This window comes from Scomber japonicus, chromosome 1 (assembly GCF_027409825.1).
Source record: "Scomber japonicus isolate fScoJap1 chromosome 1, fScoJap1.pri, whole genome shotgun sequence".
Classification (NCBI taxonomy): domain Eukaryota; kingdom Metazoa; phylum Chordata; class Actinopteri; order Scombriformes; family Scombridae; genus Scomber; species Scomber japonicus.
The window spans coordinates 24,888,977-24,904,736 of NC_070578.1; the positions used below are offsets into that span (position 1 = coordinate 24,888,977).

Consider the following 15,760-nt stretch of genomic DNA (forward strand, 5'->3'; position numbering starts at 1 on the left):
GATCTACGTTCTGTTCAACTTGTACCAAAAGCAGATTTTGATGAGATTTTGCGTCCACTCTTATTAGCAAGCATAACAATGATTGTCAACAATGCCATCAAGGAAAGGTTGTGACAAACTCTTCAAAGATGCTGAAGAAACATTTTCGTGAATTGAGCTCCATTTTTAGCTGTCTTCAGTCCATTACCCTTGTTTCTTTCTCAACTTAAATGATTTAATAACCCCTTTCTTTTCTTTTGTAAATTACTCTGGGGTATGCAATTTGCAATGTGAAAACTGTAGTTAACCCTTTGTTTTGTTTGCAGGAACACTCCAGTCACAGAAGAGGGAACACTATGGAAAGTGACGTGTGCAGCCACGTGAGGGTGGTTGTTCGGGTGAGACCGCCCAATGAGAGAGAGAAGCGTGAAAACTGTCGCAATGTGGTCCAGGTTGTTGACAACCACATGCTCATATTTGACCCCAGGGAACAGGAAGTTGGATGTTTTGGGTCACAAAGAGTGCGAAACAGGAACATGAACAAGAGGGCCAACAAAGACCTTAAGTTTGTTTTTGACCATGTCTTTGATGAGAACTCTACTCAAGCTGACATCTTTGAGAGTACCACTAAATTAGTGCTGGACGGTGTGATGAATGGATTTAACTGCACAGGTAACAAATTGAGAAATACATTATTGATTACTCTGTCAATTAGTTGTATTGTCTAAAATATCTGAAAGTAGTGAAAAATGTCCATCATAAATTTCCAGCTGCATCTTAAAATGACTCTTTGTTTCCAAACGTCAGTTCAGTAGTCCATAGTATTCAATTTACAGTAATATAAAACAGAAGACAAGCAAATCATGAAATTTGAGAGAAAAAAATGACTAAAACAATTATTATCAATTTAGTTGCCTGTTGATTGACTAACCAATACAGCTATAGTCGTTAGCTGAATTGTATTTTATTTTTTCTCTAGTAATACAGCTGCATTCATTAGTATAAGTAAATCAATTCAAATATTTTCCACAGTTGAATGGTTCTGCATGAAGAAAATATAGCCTGAATCTCACCTTGCCGTTATACTTTGTACAGTGATAGCAGCCTGGCAATGAACATCAGACTTTAACAGGATTTTTGACAACCTCTCATCGACCATATGCTAATGTTAAATGCAGTTATGAGACACAGCTGTACTACTTTGGAGGCATGTTCTTTCCAGTGTATTTATTTGTTCTCAACATGGCTCACTGAATCACACCGCCATATTATTAATTGAAACTGGTGGCTGCTGTTAATTTACTTTGTCTGCTCTAGGGTTCACTTGGTGGTCACTAGCTCACAGCGCTGTGCAGTTCCAGTGCTTTAAATCGGCACAATGGGGCACTTCTGATAGCTGGTGTACATGCTGCAAACAGGGCCAGAAACATATTGGGCTTTAGAGAGCCATCACAAAAACATTAGAAAATGCTGGTTTGGTAAGAAATCCTGATTCTGCTGTGCAGTATACTCAACACAGAATATTAACTTTTAGCTTGTGATTAGATTGTTTCACATGCCCAAACACATCAGAATTTTCTGTAAGCTTGTCATTGAAAGGATCCTGGGATATTGTTTGTGATCCAAGCTAATTAGAAAGTCTTAATTCTTATCAGCCTAGAGTCTAGACTCTCTAAGACAAGTTCTCCACGACAAGCACAGCTTTTCTAAGCTTTGTTTAGCTTAACTATGAATCGCCAATTATTATAAAAATCGATCCATCGTTTTAAATCATTTTTAAAGAAACAATGTTAAAAAAAATATCTGGTTCCAGCTGGTTTCAGTTATGTATGATGAATAATTCCTGGTTTCTTAAGTCCTGTAGCTATTGAAAATGCAGATTGACACACTGACATTGTCAATTACTTGAGATCAATCAATAGATAATAACTAATAATTTGTTAGTTATTGCGAATGTCTGGATAGCCTTCGCTATTGTTGCAGTTAGCATTGTTATTTTATAGGCATGTTTTATTTTCTAGTTATTTCTTTTTTGTAGTGTTTGCTTATGGTGCAACTGGAGCAGGCAAGACCCATACCATGCTTGGCTCACAAAATGAACCTGGGGTCATGTACCGCACCATGAAAGACCTGTTCCAACGCATGGATGATGCCAAGGAGGAGAAGGAGTTTGCTGTTGCATTCTCATATCTCGAGGTGAATGTTTGAATCTTTACTGTTTTGTTATACCAGCAATTCTGTGGCACTGACCAAATGGTTTTAGTTGCAATGATCATTTGATAATTAAATCACACTGAATTAGTTCCAAGGTATTTCAGCTGTTTTCTGCATTAATGAGTTTAAAGGGAATATTTTTCCTCATCATGTTTTTCTATACCCTTTTCTAATAATAAGATTTTCAGAATTTAACGTCATATATTGTCTTAAAGTCTTATTTTTAATTATAGTAGGTTTTAAATGTATTTTTGGTCGCAACTCAGTCCAGCTCCTTCTTTTTCTGGTAATGTTTTGATTAATTCTGCTCAGGCCGCCTGCTGTCACAAAGTGAACATGATTAAAGAAGTACAGAAAACAGTCCTCTGTTATTTCTGATAGAAACTGGGTAATAATGTTTTTAGTGCAGAGCTGTAACAGCCAACATGAAGGAGAGGCACGGTCTCTTAATTTAGTTACTTCTTAGCTGGTGTTTACAGATTTAATGGGCTAAAGTAGATGAAAGATAGATCTTTATTGTAAAGTGTATGTGTATTAATGTGGAGAATTAACCATAGTCTATGAGTGTGAGAACAACCAGAATAGCCTCATTGTTTTACATGAGCAAATTGTTATTGAAATGTACATTTTAAATTTAAATGCTTTTTTAACATAGAGTTTTATTCAATGTTATGCGTAACAGTGGCACCCAGTTCTTTGCACTTGCTATTCATTTGAATACTTTATAAGATTTTACGGAAGAGTATTACTGAGATACAAAAATAACCAGAAAAATGACTATTATTAAAGTTGTTGATTTGAAACATCTAGCTCAGCTCTAATGTGCATTAGTTTTGCTGTGGAAACAGTATTATATTTCTCTGTCAAGATCTTGAAAAGCATTACATTTGATTTCAAAAAGTGTGCAGCAACCTTGTTTTAATGTCTTTGGCTCCATTTACAGTTAACATTTGTTGTTTGTTCACAGGTTTACAATGAACAGATCAGAGACTTGTTAGCTAATGCGGGGCCTCTTGCAGTGAGAGAGGACAGCTCTAAAGGAGTGGTTGTTCAGGGCCTCACGCTGCATCAGGTTTGTAACAACATGTATCCCACGCACCACCCCACAGCATCTTGTCTTAAGAATATTGTTTGTAGAAGTTGTACAAGAATAAATGCCAAGAGATGCTATCCTCTGTGAGCCTTCATACCTAAAAATGCACCACTGTTATTAAATCATGATTAGAAAAGACATGTTTAATCTAGGGGTTTCCTCTCTCATAATATAAGGAAGGTTGTGATATCAGTGATATAGAACAAGTGTAGTCTTTGTTGGAGAGATTGTTAGATGTTTGATGTGAAGTCATTCGAAAATTGTCAAAACCTAATAAATGTAATTTTTGTACAAATTGTCTAACTGGGTTATATATACAAAGTTTTAGTGTTCTGTTTCTGTGGTGTTTAGAAATTGGGCTTTTTAATGGGTCACATGCTGTAAATTATGTTGTTTTTATTTTTTTCCTATACAGCCCAAATCTGCAGAGCACATTCTTGAGGCTTTGGATTCTGGCAATCGAAACAGGACGCAGCACCCCACTGATATGAATGCCACCTCCTCACGGTCCCACGCTGTGTTTCAGGTATTTCAGTTCAGCTTTATTCAAATCCAAAAGGACAGCATGATATCATTACTTAAAAAGAAAATAACATTGAGATGGTTTATTAGAAGAAGTGTGAAATATCTGTCAAGTTCATGTTTAACAACAGATGAGTAATAATGCATCACAGTTTGCTTGCTGATTTTCTTAAATTGATAGTTTTGTATTCTTTTTTCTAGATATATTTGAGACAAAAGGACAGAATTGCAAGCCTCAATCCTAATGTCTGCGTCGCCAAAATGAGCCTAATTGATCTGGCAGGCTCAGAGAGAGCCAGCGCTACCAACGCCAAAGGGGCACGTTTACGGGAAGGTGCTAACATCAATCGCTCACTCCTCGCCCTAGGAAATGTTATCAATGCTCTCGCTGACCCTAAGGTGAGTTCAAATTACCCCACAGCATAGGCAAAATCAATTGTCACATTACTTTTGACCAAATACCGTAATATCGACAATGCAATAATATTGTTGGGGCGACAATTTGAGCATTCACAAAATATTTGCACTTAAAGATTGTTGATAAATAATAATTAGTAATGTGGATATAATGACTAATTGGATAAAGATAAATAATAGAACAGTTTGGTATGTTTGGAAAATTACTTTATCAGTTTAATGTAATGCAGCCTTTAAAACCTGAAAAAACAACACTTATGTCGTATCACGATATTACAATAGTCAAAATCGAAGACGATGTCTAGTCTCATATCACAATGTCGATAATAATAATAATATTGATATATTGCCCAACCCTACCTACAGTACATATACTTTTCATAGTAGATTACTTACAGAGTGTCTGCACAATAACGTCACAGTCCATTTGTCCGTGGATATTTTTAAAACGGCAACAAATTAGATTTTTGAAATTTAAGGCAATTCTTTTTTCGTTTTTGACCATGTCTTTGGCGAGAAGTTTTATTTTCAATTATGGAAGATCTTCAATTTTGTGATATTGTAGACCTATGAGAACTCATATCAACCCACAGGATTTAGCATAAGATATTTACATATAAAATAAGTTGTTCGTTGGCCTTGACCAAGTCTTCTTTTTGTTTTCTCATTTGATTGTATTGTATTTCTGGCCCAGTTCTCCACCTGCTCTCTTGATTTTCCCTGAAGGTAACAGGATTCAGGAAGTAAACAAGTCCTTTACCGATGGTGCTAAGGTAAAGACAGTCCCAGTGGTCCACAGGGCAGATGCAAAGTCTTGTTATTTCTGTTTGATGGATGGTTCTGTCCGTCCCTTTTTAAGTGCTGGCCGCGACGGCCAATATGCAACACATGTTGGCTGACAGGAGGAGAGCAGCGTCTTTTTCAAATTGGTGACCACAGGTGTTTCCTACAAGTTTTATGAACCGTTAAAATCGAAAAATGTTGCTACAGATGTTGATAACAGAATATGTCTTAATTAATGGTCAAAAAAGAGATAAAGAGGCGAAAGCTTGTATTCAGAGAAAACAAGCAAGCGCCTGTAGTTACATGTGTACAGAGAGAGTGAACCCTGTGAAGTGTCCTTTTTGTGTGATGATCAATTTAATACTTGTGTGACCAGTGTTATGTTGGCAGTTTAAGAGCAGGTAGTCTGGGAGAGTCCATATTTGTGAGATCCAGTCAGACTTTTTTATTTGGATGTAATTATTTGTGAAATCTGAGCCCTGATTACAGTTTCATTTATGTTAAATGTATGCTTTAGATTAGTTAAGACAATCATCTGAATCTAAAGGAGGAGAAATATTGTATAAAGTCCAACTAATTAAGACAAGTGCTGTAGATTTAGTCCCCCATCATTGGATCGACATTGGGAAGGTATCCTCTTAATGGTCAGTATGGAGGAATGATTACAACAAGCAATCATGTCATTGTTTTTTTTTAAGATAGACTTGAATTGTGAACGTATCTTTTTCAACATGTTGCAGATCATAATTTGATCCTTTTTATTTTGCACACAATCATTTCTCTTATAAAAGATGGCATTGAGTAATGGCGGAGTCTCAAATAAGAGCGGGGGGCGTGACCAGTACAAACAAATATGTCCCCATTTTCGAGTTAAAGACATTGTGGAGAAACTGTAAAATGTGGTCTCTGTTTCAAATATTTAGCAGTGTTTCGCATTTTCTATCTACTGAGAGCAATTTGTCAGATGTCTGAGTGACAGCTGAAACTATTTATCGGGGATCTGTTCACAGAAGAGTTAAAATTCAAACAGCGTTGGGTGCTTGCTGTTGTAACGCTTACAATTTTGAATTTATATGTACACAAGACACCTCCTGGTTAGCAAAGACGGCAGCACACAGCATTGGCAGTAGGGATTAAACAAAGTGTTTGGTAGGCTTGGTAAGAAATCAATGCTGTTTTTTCATTGTCAAATCAAAATTAAAATGATAATTTACTTGTAAACCTTCACAAATAATGCAATGTAGTATTTTACAAAAAAAAAAATTTAAACATGATTTAACAGTTAAAAACCAACACAAGCATTTTACAGTGAAAAAAAAATACTGTATATTAACAACTATCCACTCACATTACTTTACCCCAAGTTTTAATGTGGCGTTACTATCCCATCTCAATATCAACAACTACATACAGATAATGTTTATAGTGTTGTGCCACCATTCTGATTATTGCAGTCACAACACATTAAAAAATGAATTACATCGAGATGTGTCCAGTGATATGTACTGATACAATCACATGTGCATTGAGCTTTACACCTCCATCACGCAATGTTGTTTTTTATTTTGTATCAGCAAAATATATCAGCAGCTCATATGCAAATTTTGCATAATATTCTAAAGATTGTGATATGTGTATTTAAACAGAAGCACTTGCATCCATATGAAACAGAGAGCTTGAGACATACACAGTCAGCTGAGTATTTGGGTATTATTTCATTCCAGTTGCATACATTAACCTGTCAAGCAGTCTTCTCATTTTACACACCAGTCTCAAGGGACAAGCAGGCCACATACATTTAGGAAGTGCTGCACAAATGTACCACTGCCACCGCGAAATGTGATCCTTCTTCAACAGGTTAACTTCATTCTTGGGTTAAAACTGTTTTCTCTATTGGGCACTGCTGAGTTAGGACCATACCACGCCCATCTTTCTTGAGTGTTTTCCATCGTGGAAGCAGTTGGATCTGCTCAGCCTACAATGCCCACCACTAATCCCCACTCCTTCCCCACCCATCCCCATGGATATTGGTGCTCCAGTGTTAACCGTAGGCTGGAGAGGAATTAATGTTGAGGCCATTGTTTAGAGGAAAGAATGTCTCCACTTGTGTCGAGGCTGACATACTATTTGTTTGAGTGAGAAGAGTGTCTGCTTCTTCTGTTTGGGTAGTTCAGTATGTCGTCTTCATGCTGTGCTGCACAGAGGTTTTTGTTGTACGTTGTTTGCCTTAGGCCATGTCCAAAGTAATGCAGATACATTTGACAACACATCCTTTTATCTCTGTTTTGGCCTTCCATCCGCTCAAGGTCAGTGTTTCCCACCCATGACAGCTATGCTTTCTGAAAATGTTGTTCAGAGTGGACTCATTTCATAGTACCAGTTTTGCATTATGGTGTGGACAGAGAAAGCTGAGTTTGTTTGTTTTTTAATTATGTTGAGTGGTTTTCAACCTTCAACTATAGTTGGGTTTGTGATACCATGTTAACCAGCAATCCTTCTGTCAACTTTCTGTCTCTTACTGGTTGCTTAAAGTGTACTTCAATAATAAAACCTACAATGTGCAAGTGTTAAATAGTGATTTGTTCAAGGATCTTTCTCTCTCATGCAGTTACCTTAATCAGCCCCTTTTGTCACTGTGGCACTATGAGTTAGCTGTCATTGACTATGTAGGCAAGAAATGTTATGTTGTTACACATGTGTTACATGTAACTGCAGCACTGAGTGAAGCAGATGAGAGATCTGAGTTTGTTGCCAGAAATTGTTTGATAGACAAACAGTCTTTTTAACATGATTTTGCAGTAATGTATTATATAATGTGTCCTGACCCTACTTATCTTCTGATGAAGGCAGTTTTGTTTGCAAGCTGATATATGTGGAACAAAAGGTGTTTTAAAGGATTTTCTTTTTTTTGCGCCTGTGCAGTGGCGTCTGCTGTACAAGGAACCTCATTTCTGATGGTTGCTATCTTATTTCTAAACAATTTACAGTAACCACTGTTTTCATGTCCCCCAGTGCATTAGTGTGGTTCATTGATGTGTTTTTAATAGTTTTTGGACAACATCAGACTTCTCCAGAACGGAGGAATACGATATATCAGGCTTTAGTCGGATGAGTTCATTGTTGGTTTGGTCTGCACATTAGATTTGTTGACAGTAAGAAAGAACATCTGCCAAATACTTAAAACCATTTATTTCTGTTGTTTTGGCAGTATGAAGGACCTGGTTTAAGAAACAGGTCTGAAATCATTGGTGTGGATTGAAGCTTGTTTAATACGTAAAGGGCGTCCACTTGAACGTAGAAAAAGCCCTATTCCTGCTGAACCCAACACCTTTTTTTAATATAATAGTTTCACACCTACCATTCACACTACCACACGTCCCTCTATTTACCTGTAACTTGTAGGGTTAGCTACTACAATCTATGATAAAATCCTCAAGATTGCCCCAATGTATGGAGTCAAAACAAATATCTTAGTTTGGTGAAATATGGTTGTTTATTTTAAAATTCTGACTTTGCTAAAATAATATCTTAAAATGCCTGTTCATATTAAAAAGGAAATTGACCATATTGGCACAGTTACTCCATAACTCCCTGCAAGGACCTGACATGACCTATAACTATAAGGTCTGTGAATCCAGATGTAGACTTAGGGTTTTTTTCCAGGGAGAAGTGCAGGCACAGCTGCAAACCCCAAAAGGTATCATTTTACACTCCCTTGTTAATTTAATTTTAATGTGACTTTCTGCAATCCCAATGCCCATGAGATTGTGACTCACCTAAGCAGCTGTAGTTTATCTAATGACATTATTACAGACTGAGCTGTGTTCACAGACCAGCTGCAGAGCAGCTTCAGTCCACTGCTGTAGATGGCTGTTCCCTGTTTTGTGGATCTTGCTAACTTTAAAATGAGCTTTCCATGCTGAGTTTTGTTCTTCGTCACTTTTATTGGTCCCCACCAGATAGTGTAATCTGACTAAACTCACTCGTGGACCTTGTCCAGATGGAGAATGCATATAAGGCGTACTTCACATTTGTCCTCCTCTACATACCACGACAACAATACACCTGCTTTATTTTCAGTTTGAGTGTTTTCAGTTTTGGGAATCTGTCATTTTTCATAGATTCAGTGTTTGTTCCTTTCAAACATTTCTTTGATTTATTTTCTAAGTAAATAATGTGGCATCCCAAAGTTTTATCATCTTTTCTGTGAGTTGCTTTTAGTGAATACTAACTTGGTCTTACATCTTGTGCTAACATTAACTTTTCTCATTTGTTTCAGAGTAAGAAGGCTCATATACCATACAGAGACAGCAAGCTGACGCGGATACTTAAAGACTCCTTGGGAGGCAACTGCAGGACGGTTATGATTGCCAATGTTAGCCCCTCATCCAATTCATATGACGACACCCACAACACACTGAAGTACGCCAACAGGGCCAAGGAGATTAAGTCCTCGGTTAGTATTTTATTTATCATGTTGATTTTACTGAAGGTAAGTTGTAATATTTAACTGTTGTGATACTTGGATTACAAATGTAAGAATTGTTTTTAAATCTTTTTTTGTCTTTTCTATACAGCTGAAGAGTAATGTTTTAAGCCTGGACAGTCACATTGGCCAGTATGCAGTGATATGTGAGAAGCAACGACAAGAGGTAATCTGACACAACTGACACTACAGCACTGACTTTGAAAAAAAAATCCACACAATTTCCGCAATATCTAATTTCAAAAGTTCTTACTATCAGTAGCTCATGTCTGATTATGATTTCAATGTCCTGTCACATTTTTAAAGATTGTACAGTTGAAGCGGAAACTAAAAGAATATGAAGAGAAGAACATGGTGCCTGGTACCACTGACACAGTCTCTTCCCAGAAACAAGCAGAGTTCAAAAGGTAAGCATTTACATCACTGTGATTCAGGGTGTAAGCTGAGACATATCAGTAGTTTTCTTTATGTGCCTTTTTAATGTGATTTATATACATGCACTGATTGCCAATGCATAGCAGCGATATATTTAAGGGAACTGTGGGTTTACCAGTGGTTACTTTGGCTTTAGAGCCAGTGAATGGACCTGACAGTTTTAGATTTAATTAAGCATTTTGGTCCTGGTTATCAAATTAGGAGTGGAGGTCTAATAGGCTACTTTTTATTGTATTTATTTTATTTATGGTACAGTAAATGTCATAGAGTATAAATTTGCCTGCTATGAATCTTGATTGTGCCAGCTCAGCATTTAGTGTCAAGTCAAGTCAAAATTGATTTGCATAGCACACAACCACAGTTGACCAATATGCTGAATAGGCTTAATGCCTATGCCTAAGTCTTAATAAATAATCAGTGCCTTTAGGTAACATATAAGCAAACAATTGTTTATTTAAACACATAGCCATCACATCAATCTGTAAACTATAAGGATTTGGTTTGCTATATGTTACATATTAGGCTACTCTTGCATTTCTGTTCACCGCCATTCTGTGCTTGGAGGGTATCATACAGTCAGCTCACACGAGTGGAAGCAAACAGCTTTATACATGGGTTTGTTAAAAGCTGTCATTACCAAAACAGTGGACTTTAAGCTATTGAAAGTTGCATACTGTGGGGGTCTGAGGTGTTGATTCTCAGTGTAATCGTCACAATTTGAGATTGTTGACTTTGAGATTTGATTTAATGTCATGAAAATTTTTGCTTAATGAAGCTTCAAACCAGGCATTAACATGGGTGTTGGTTCAATTATGTTTGCCATGTAAAGTATCTTTTTATATAGTGTGTCTTTATTTATAGTAAAGCAGCAATGACCTGGGTCCAGGTCATTGTTGTGGCACACTAAGCAAATTAGCCTAGAAGCTCTTCTGACTGCCCGTTTTCTCCAGCTCTTATGGGAGGATCCCAAGTAATTTCCAAGCCAATAAGATATATAATCCCACTAGCGTGCTCCAGGCCTGCCTCGGGTGTCCTCCGAGTTCAACAGGCGTGAAATACCACAGCCCCCTCCAATAGTTCCTTTTAAAGCAAAGGATCAGTGGTACTACTGTGATCTTCTTGCAGATATTTGGGACCTTCACCATGTCCATAACAGACCCGGATACCTTGTGAAGGAAATTCAGTCATTTTGACAGTTTGTATTCCTGATCTAAGTCTTTCTGTCACTAGCCTAGAGCTCATGACTGTAGGTGAGGTTTTAGAACATAAACCAACCCAACCAAATCCAAAATAGGCTGTCCAGAAGTTTCTGATTGAGTACAGTGGACCCACTTATAGTGGTGCATAACTATTGGCTGCATACTGCTCCATAGGGCTGTTGCAGTAAATTAATTTTCCCTGCAGTGATTTAGGGTGGCTCAGTAGTGCAGTATGCAGTCTTTTCGGTATTCATGTGTGTGTGAAAATCAAGGTATGCTAGTCTGCTTATGTGTCCGCTGAATGGAGCAGTCCTGATGAACACGGAAAACATTTTTAATCGTGTTGTGGCAGAAAATAACGTTGGCCTACAGCCAAGTCCCCTTTAACCTGGGATTTATGAATGGAGTCCGGCTTGGACGCGCCCCTAGATTGTATGATTGGTGGAAAACTATTTGCCTCACATATTAAATAGCAGCCTGCTCTACCGCACGTGACTCAGGGGGGTTTATATCATCAGCACTGACGCCCAGTCAGTGTCACCGATCCAGTGCATGCTGGACTTCAGTTTGATGAAACCAGTAGATCTACTCTACATCTTTGGCAAAAGAGAGGCAATCCTGAGGTTGTCAATACTAGATGCTTTCCACTCTCAGCCAATACCTGTTTTTAATTTTTGAATGGTGCAGTAGTATAGAGATTTGTAATCACTGCAGAGAGATCAGTGACAGTCAGAAATGGTTTTTGCTAAAATAGAAGCAAAACTATTTTTAAACCTAAAAGCAGCTCTAGACGCTTTGTTGGTAACTGTTGGTTATTGCTTACTTGTTTTTGCTGCCATGAGAACACACTCACACAACACAGTGCATTAGTAGTATTTTTGACAGCTGACCTACCTGTAGTGATACTGTAAACAAAGTGTCAGAATTGACTATCCAATACCAGTGCTACTGAATTGCTGATGAAAGGCTCAATCAATTCCCAAAGCCTGTGTAGATTAGCTTGCAGTGCACATTGTTTTTCTGTTTGTTTTTTACTTTTTAAACAACTTGTTTGTGTTACTGCCATCCCATGAAATGCTATCCCATGAAACGGGTGCCTGGGCCTCCTGGAAAGCAGTTACTTCCTGGAAAAAGTCCAATCAAAAAACACAGTTTGTTTTTCCACAATGCTGCCATTCTCTATGATTCATAGCCCATTAGTTTACACTCATGATGGACATCTGATATCCTGCTGTAACATTATCTGTCAATGAAATGCATCACATGAATAAGAGTAATTCATATGATCTTCCCTAATATGATTTTTTAAAAATATGTATTTTGTGTGATTGTTATAGACCAAGTAGGAATGTGAACACAACAATGTTTTAATACCTGAAGACTTTTTGAAATTGTTTTTTAACATTCACTCCTGACCTGTACTGTATTCAGTCGACCTGCATATTAAGAGCTCATCTGTAATTAATTGAATATTCAGACAAGTCTGTGGTGAAGAAATAATTTTCCTAGGTTTAAATTAGAATAATAAATAATACTTCTTTTTCAGATCTTGGATTAAAAACATATGCTTCAGGATTGAACACCACTGACCTTGACCTTGGCAGTTTTATGTTTGAAAAAAAGAATTGCAGTCTCTCTATTTTCATTTTCTATCTGCCACAAATAAAGAGTTACCTTTTTCTGTAAAGCTATACTAGTTTTGGATAGACTGCTAAAATCAACATTAGCTTCATTATCTTATTTTAAATGTGGAGGTTTAGTTTTGACAGGGACCACTGTGTAGTGCCTTTATTTTAACTGAAATGAGATATACACATTTATTTCTTCAACATAAATCACACCAACCAAATCCCTTCCAGTCGTCTTTAAGGGAATACAGTGGCATCTGTCGGGGTATTTGGGTTGGGGGCGGGGGACATGGAAAAGCTGAATGAGTCTCACTCCCACACATTTCATTCACTGGCATCAGAATTCACAACTCGCACAGTGAGAGGCTCTGAATAGAGGCTGCACGCTTCTCACACTATTAAAAATTCAGCAGTCTAGCAAGGCCACGACGTCTCCTACGTCACTGGAGTTACATTGAAGAGTGCAGTCACATTTCAGTGACAGCTCTCCAGTCTTATTTACCTGCGTGCCTCTCCTGTCTCTCCTCCTGCTTTAACTCAACCAGACAGTCACTTGCATCCAATCTCAAGATCAGCTTAGCTCTATTCAGAGAATACATATATACATCATATAGCTAAGAATACATTTCAGGCTCAGTCTAAAAAAGAACCAGCATCTTGTGGAGCCCTTAGGCCATTTCAAACACATGATTTTTTAATCAGCTCAAGCCTTAAAATATCATCAAGTAATTGTACTAAACAACAACATCAGTCTGGCAAATACTTGATCTGATGACTGATCTGACTACTTTTAAATGATCATTATGAGTCGCTATGGCTATATTAAAACTGGCTTAAATGTGTTGATAAAATATCTCGTGGCCTCTTTATGACACGTTAAATGCTTGATTTAGTGGTTTGTAGCAGCTCTCGGCACAGCAATATATTAAATCCACTCCTTACATGTGGCATAGCAAGCAGCTTCTAATCACATCCGGCTAGAATCCCTGTGGTGATAGTGATGTTTTACTGGATTGCATTATACTAAGAGGTGCTTCTAATATTCTGTTCCCTTCATGTATGTAAATCAAGGTGGGCAAAACATTACAAAAAGCCTTTCAAGATAATGCAGTCCAAAACAACAACAAACAGTGACTACAGTCCCTTAAATTACAAGAGTTTAAAGAACACCTTTCTGACAGTATGAGCAAAGCAAAGCATTACAAGCTTCACAGAGATGGGATTGCATTCAACTTTACAAGTGTACCTATTTATCTATTTTAAAGACCCAATACATCATACATAATCTACAATGGCCTGTTAATCTAATCAAATCAAACCAAAGCCATTTTTAGAATATTTATATAACTTTAAAAGTTTCATATTAATTGATTTTTGTAATTTCAAATTTCCTAGTGCAGCCCTTTTTAAGTCAAAGTTTGTAATTTTTGAACATCACTCGTTCCCCTTTCTCTCTAGGGTGTCAGAAGCTCTGCAGCAAATCTTCTCTAGCCGGGCCCAAATCAGGAAAGAACAGCTGGATCTGGAGAGACAACTGAAGGAGAATGAGCTGCGCCAGCGCTACAGTGAGGAGGACAACCTGCAGGTCCAATATTTCTGTGCCAAGGAAAAGACTGAGAAGGTAGGTGATGCTTACGCTGCTATCCACACATTCCATCATCCCCGCAGAAAAACAGCTGCCGAGTCATCATTTTACTTTTCTGTTCTCTATAGTTGCCTTAGCCTCTCATTTACGCCACTACGGGACAGGGTCATTGCTCCCCAGTTCCTGGCTTTTCTCAGAAATTTGAGTCCAAGCGTTTGTCCTACCCGTAAATGCCATTCGATGTATAAAATGTGAATTTTCACTTTTTCAACCAAACTTTGCAGCATGGGAACATGTCTTCTGAGTGCAGTATTATTTAATCTGCCTGACACAAACACATTTAAAACTTTTTATGTTTTGATTTTAAAATAAATTGTTTCAGATTTACAAATGATTTTAATTAATGTAAGGTTGTCATATTGCTGCTTGGAGCTATAATTATTTCTGTTTCGACCACATACAGAGTTAATAGTATGTCATACTAATATTCTGAAAAACAATGAACGGTTCATAATCACACTCCAGTTGCCTTTTTGTTGTTCCAATAGGCCACTTGTAAGCATGAACGGAAAATTGCAAGCTTACGCACTCAGCAGCAGCACATTTGCAAACGTTTGAAGGAGGCAGAAACACGTTTCCTGGACAACGATGGCTGGCTTCATCGCATCGAGAATGAGATGAAGTTGTTGAAGTCGGACAATAAGGTTAGAAGAACTTACTGACCCTATCACATTTACTGGTGCTGAAAAATAATCCTAATAGCCCTAAATTTGCTCCATGGTTTGTTATAACCATTCATTTGAATGTTAATTGTAACAACAGCAAGTAGAAATGATGTCAAAGTGATTCATTACTGATTAAACTTGATCGAAAATGTGTAAACACAGTGCCTGTGGCAGTATTTGCAGGTCAATAGAAGCATTCAGTAAGTAAAACTACATACTTCATTTCATGACTTGACAACACGATGAAATAGTTTGACTTAATGTAAGCAAAAGAATGAGCATGATTAGTTATAAGAAAAAAATTAAAATGTGGGTTACATCCTTGAAAACTCATTGCTTGGTGTTTTTTGTTTGTTTATTTTGGAAGGTAGGCTGTGTCTCTCCTGGTGTCGTGACTGTCTTTGTTTTCTTCCCATCTGTTCTCCCAGTAATTAGAACCGTGCTCATTTTATTTCTCCAGCTCACTCGTGGATCACTGAAGAGAATAAATCAATACCCTTTACTCATCCCTCACACAGCAGCCAGTTACCTAAAACCATGGCCATGTTATTTTTTTCTTCTTTATCCTTTCTTCCAGGAACTGACCCAGAACTATGACGCACCCACCGGTCAAATGTTCTCTCTGCTGTTGTTTCGTAGTTTCTTTACGTCAGAGGTTTTTTTTTTCTCTCTATCTCTCGCCTTTACCCAGAGC

The 15,760-nt window shown here is 37.5% G+C and overlaps 1 protein-coding gene across 1 annotated transcript in view; it reads left to right on the plus strand.

Annotated features, from left to right (window-relative positions):
• The first annotated feature begins 335 nt into the window (after positions 1-335).
• Positions 336-15,760, plus strand: part of kif18a (kinesin family member 18A) — a 28,176-nt gene continuing 12,751 nt past the window's right edge. The window contains exons 1-10 of the mRNA XM_053318576.1: positions 336-651; positions 2,018-2,175; positions 3,161-3,265; positions 3,702-3,812; positions 4,010-4,207; positions 9,288-9,464; positions 9,586-9,660; positions 9,801-9,901; positions 14,215-14,377; positions 14,890-15,045. Coding sequence (XP_053174551.1) covers positions 336-651; positions 2,018-2,175; positions 3,161-3,265; positions 3,702-3,812; positions 4,010-4,207; positions 9,288-9,464; positions 9,586-9,660; positions 9,801-9,901; positions 14,215-14,377; positions 14,890-15,045 — 1,560 coding nt within the window. The remainder of the gene's footprint in view (positions 652-2,017; positions 2,176-3,160; positions 3,266-3,701; positions 3,813-4,009; positions 4,208-9,287; positions 9,465-9,585; positions 9,661-9,800; positions 9,902-14,214; positions 14,378-14,889; positions 15,046-15,760) is intronic.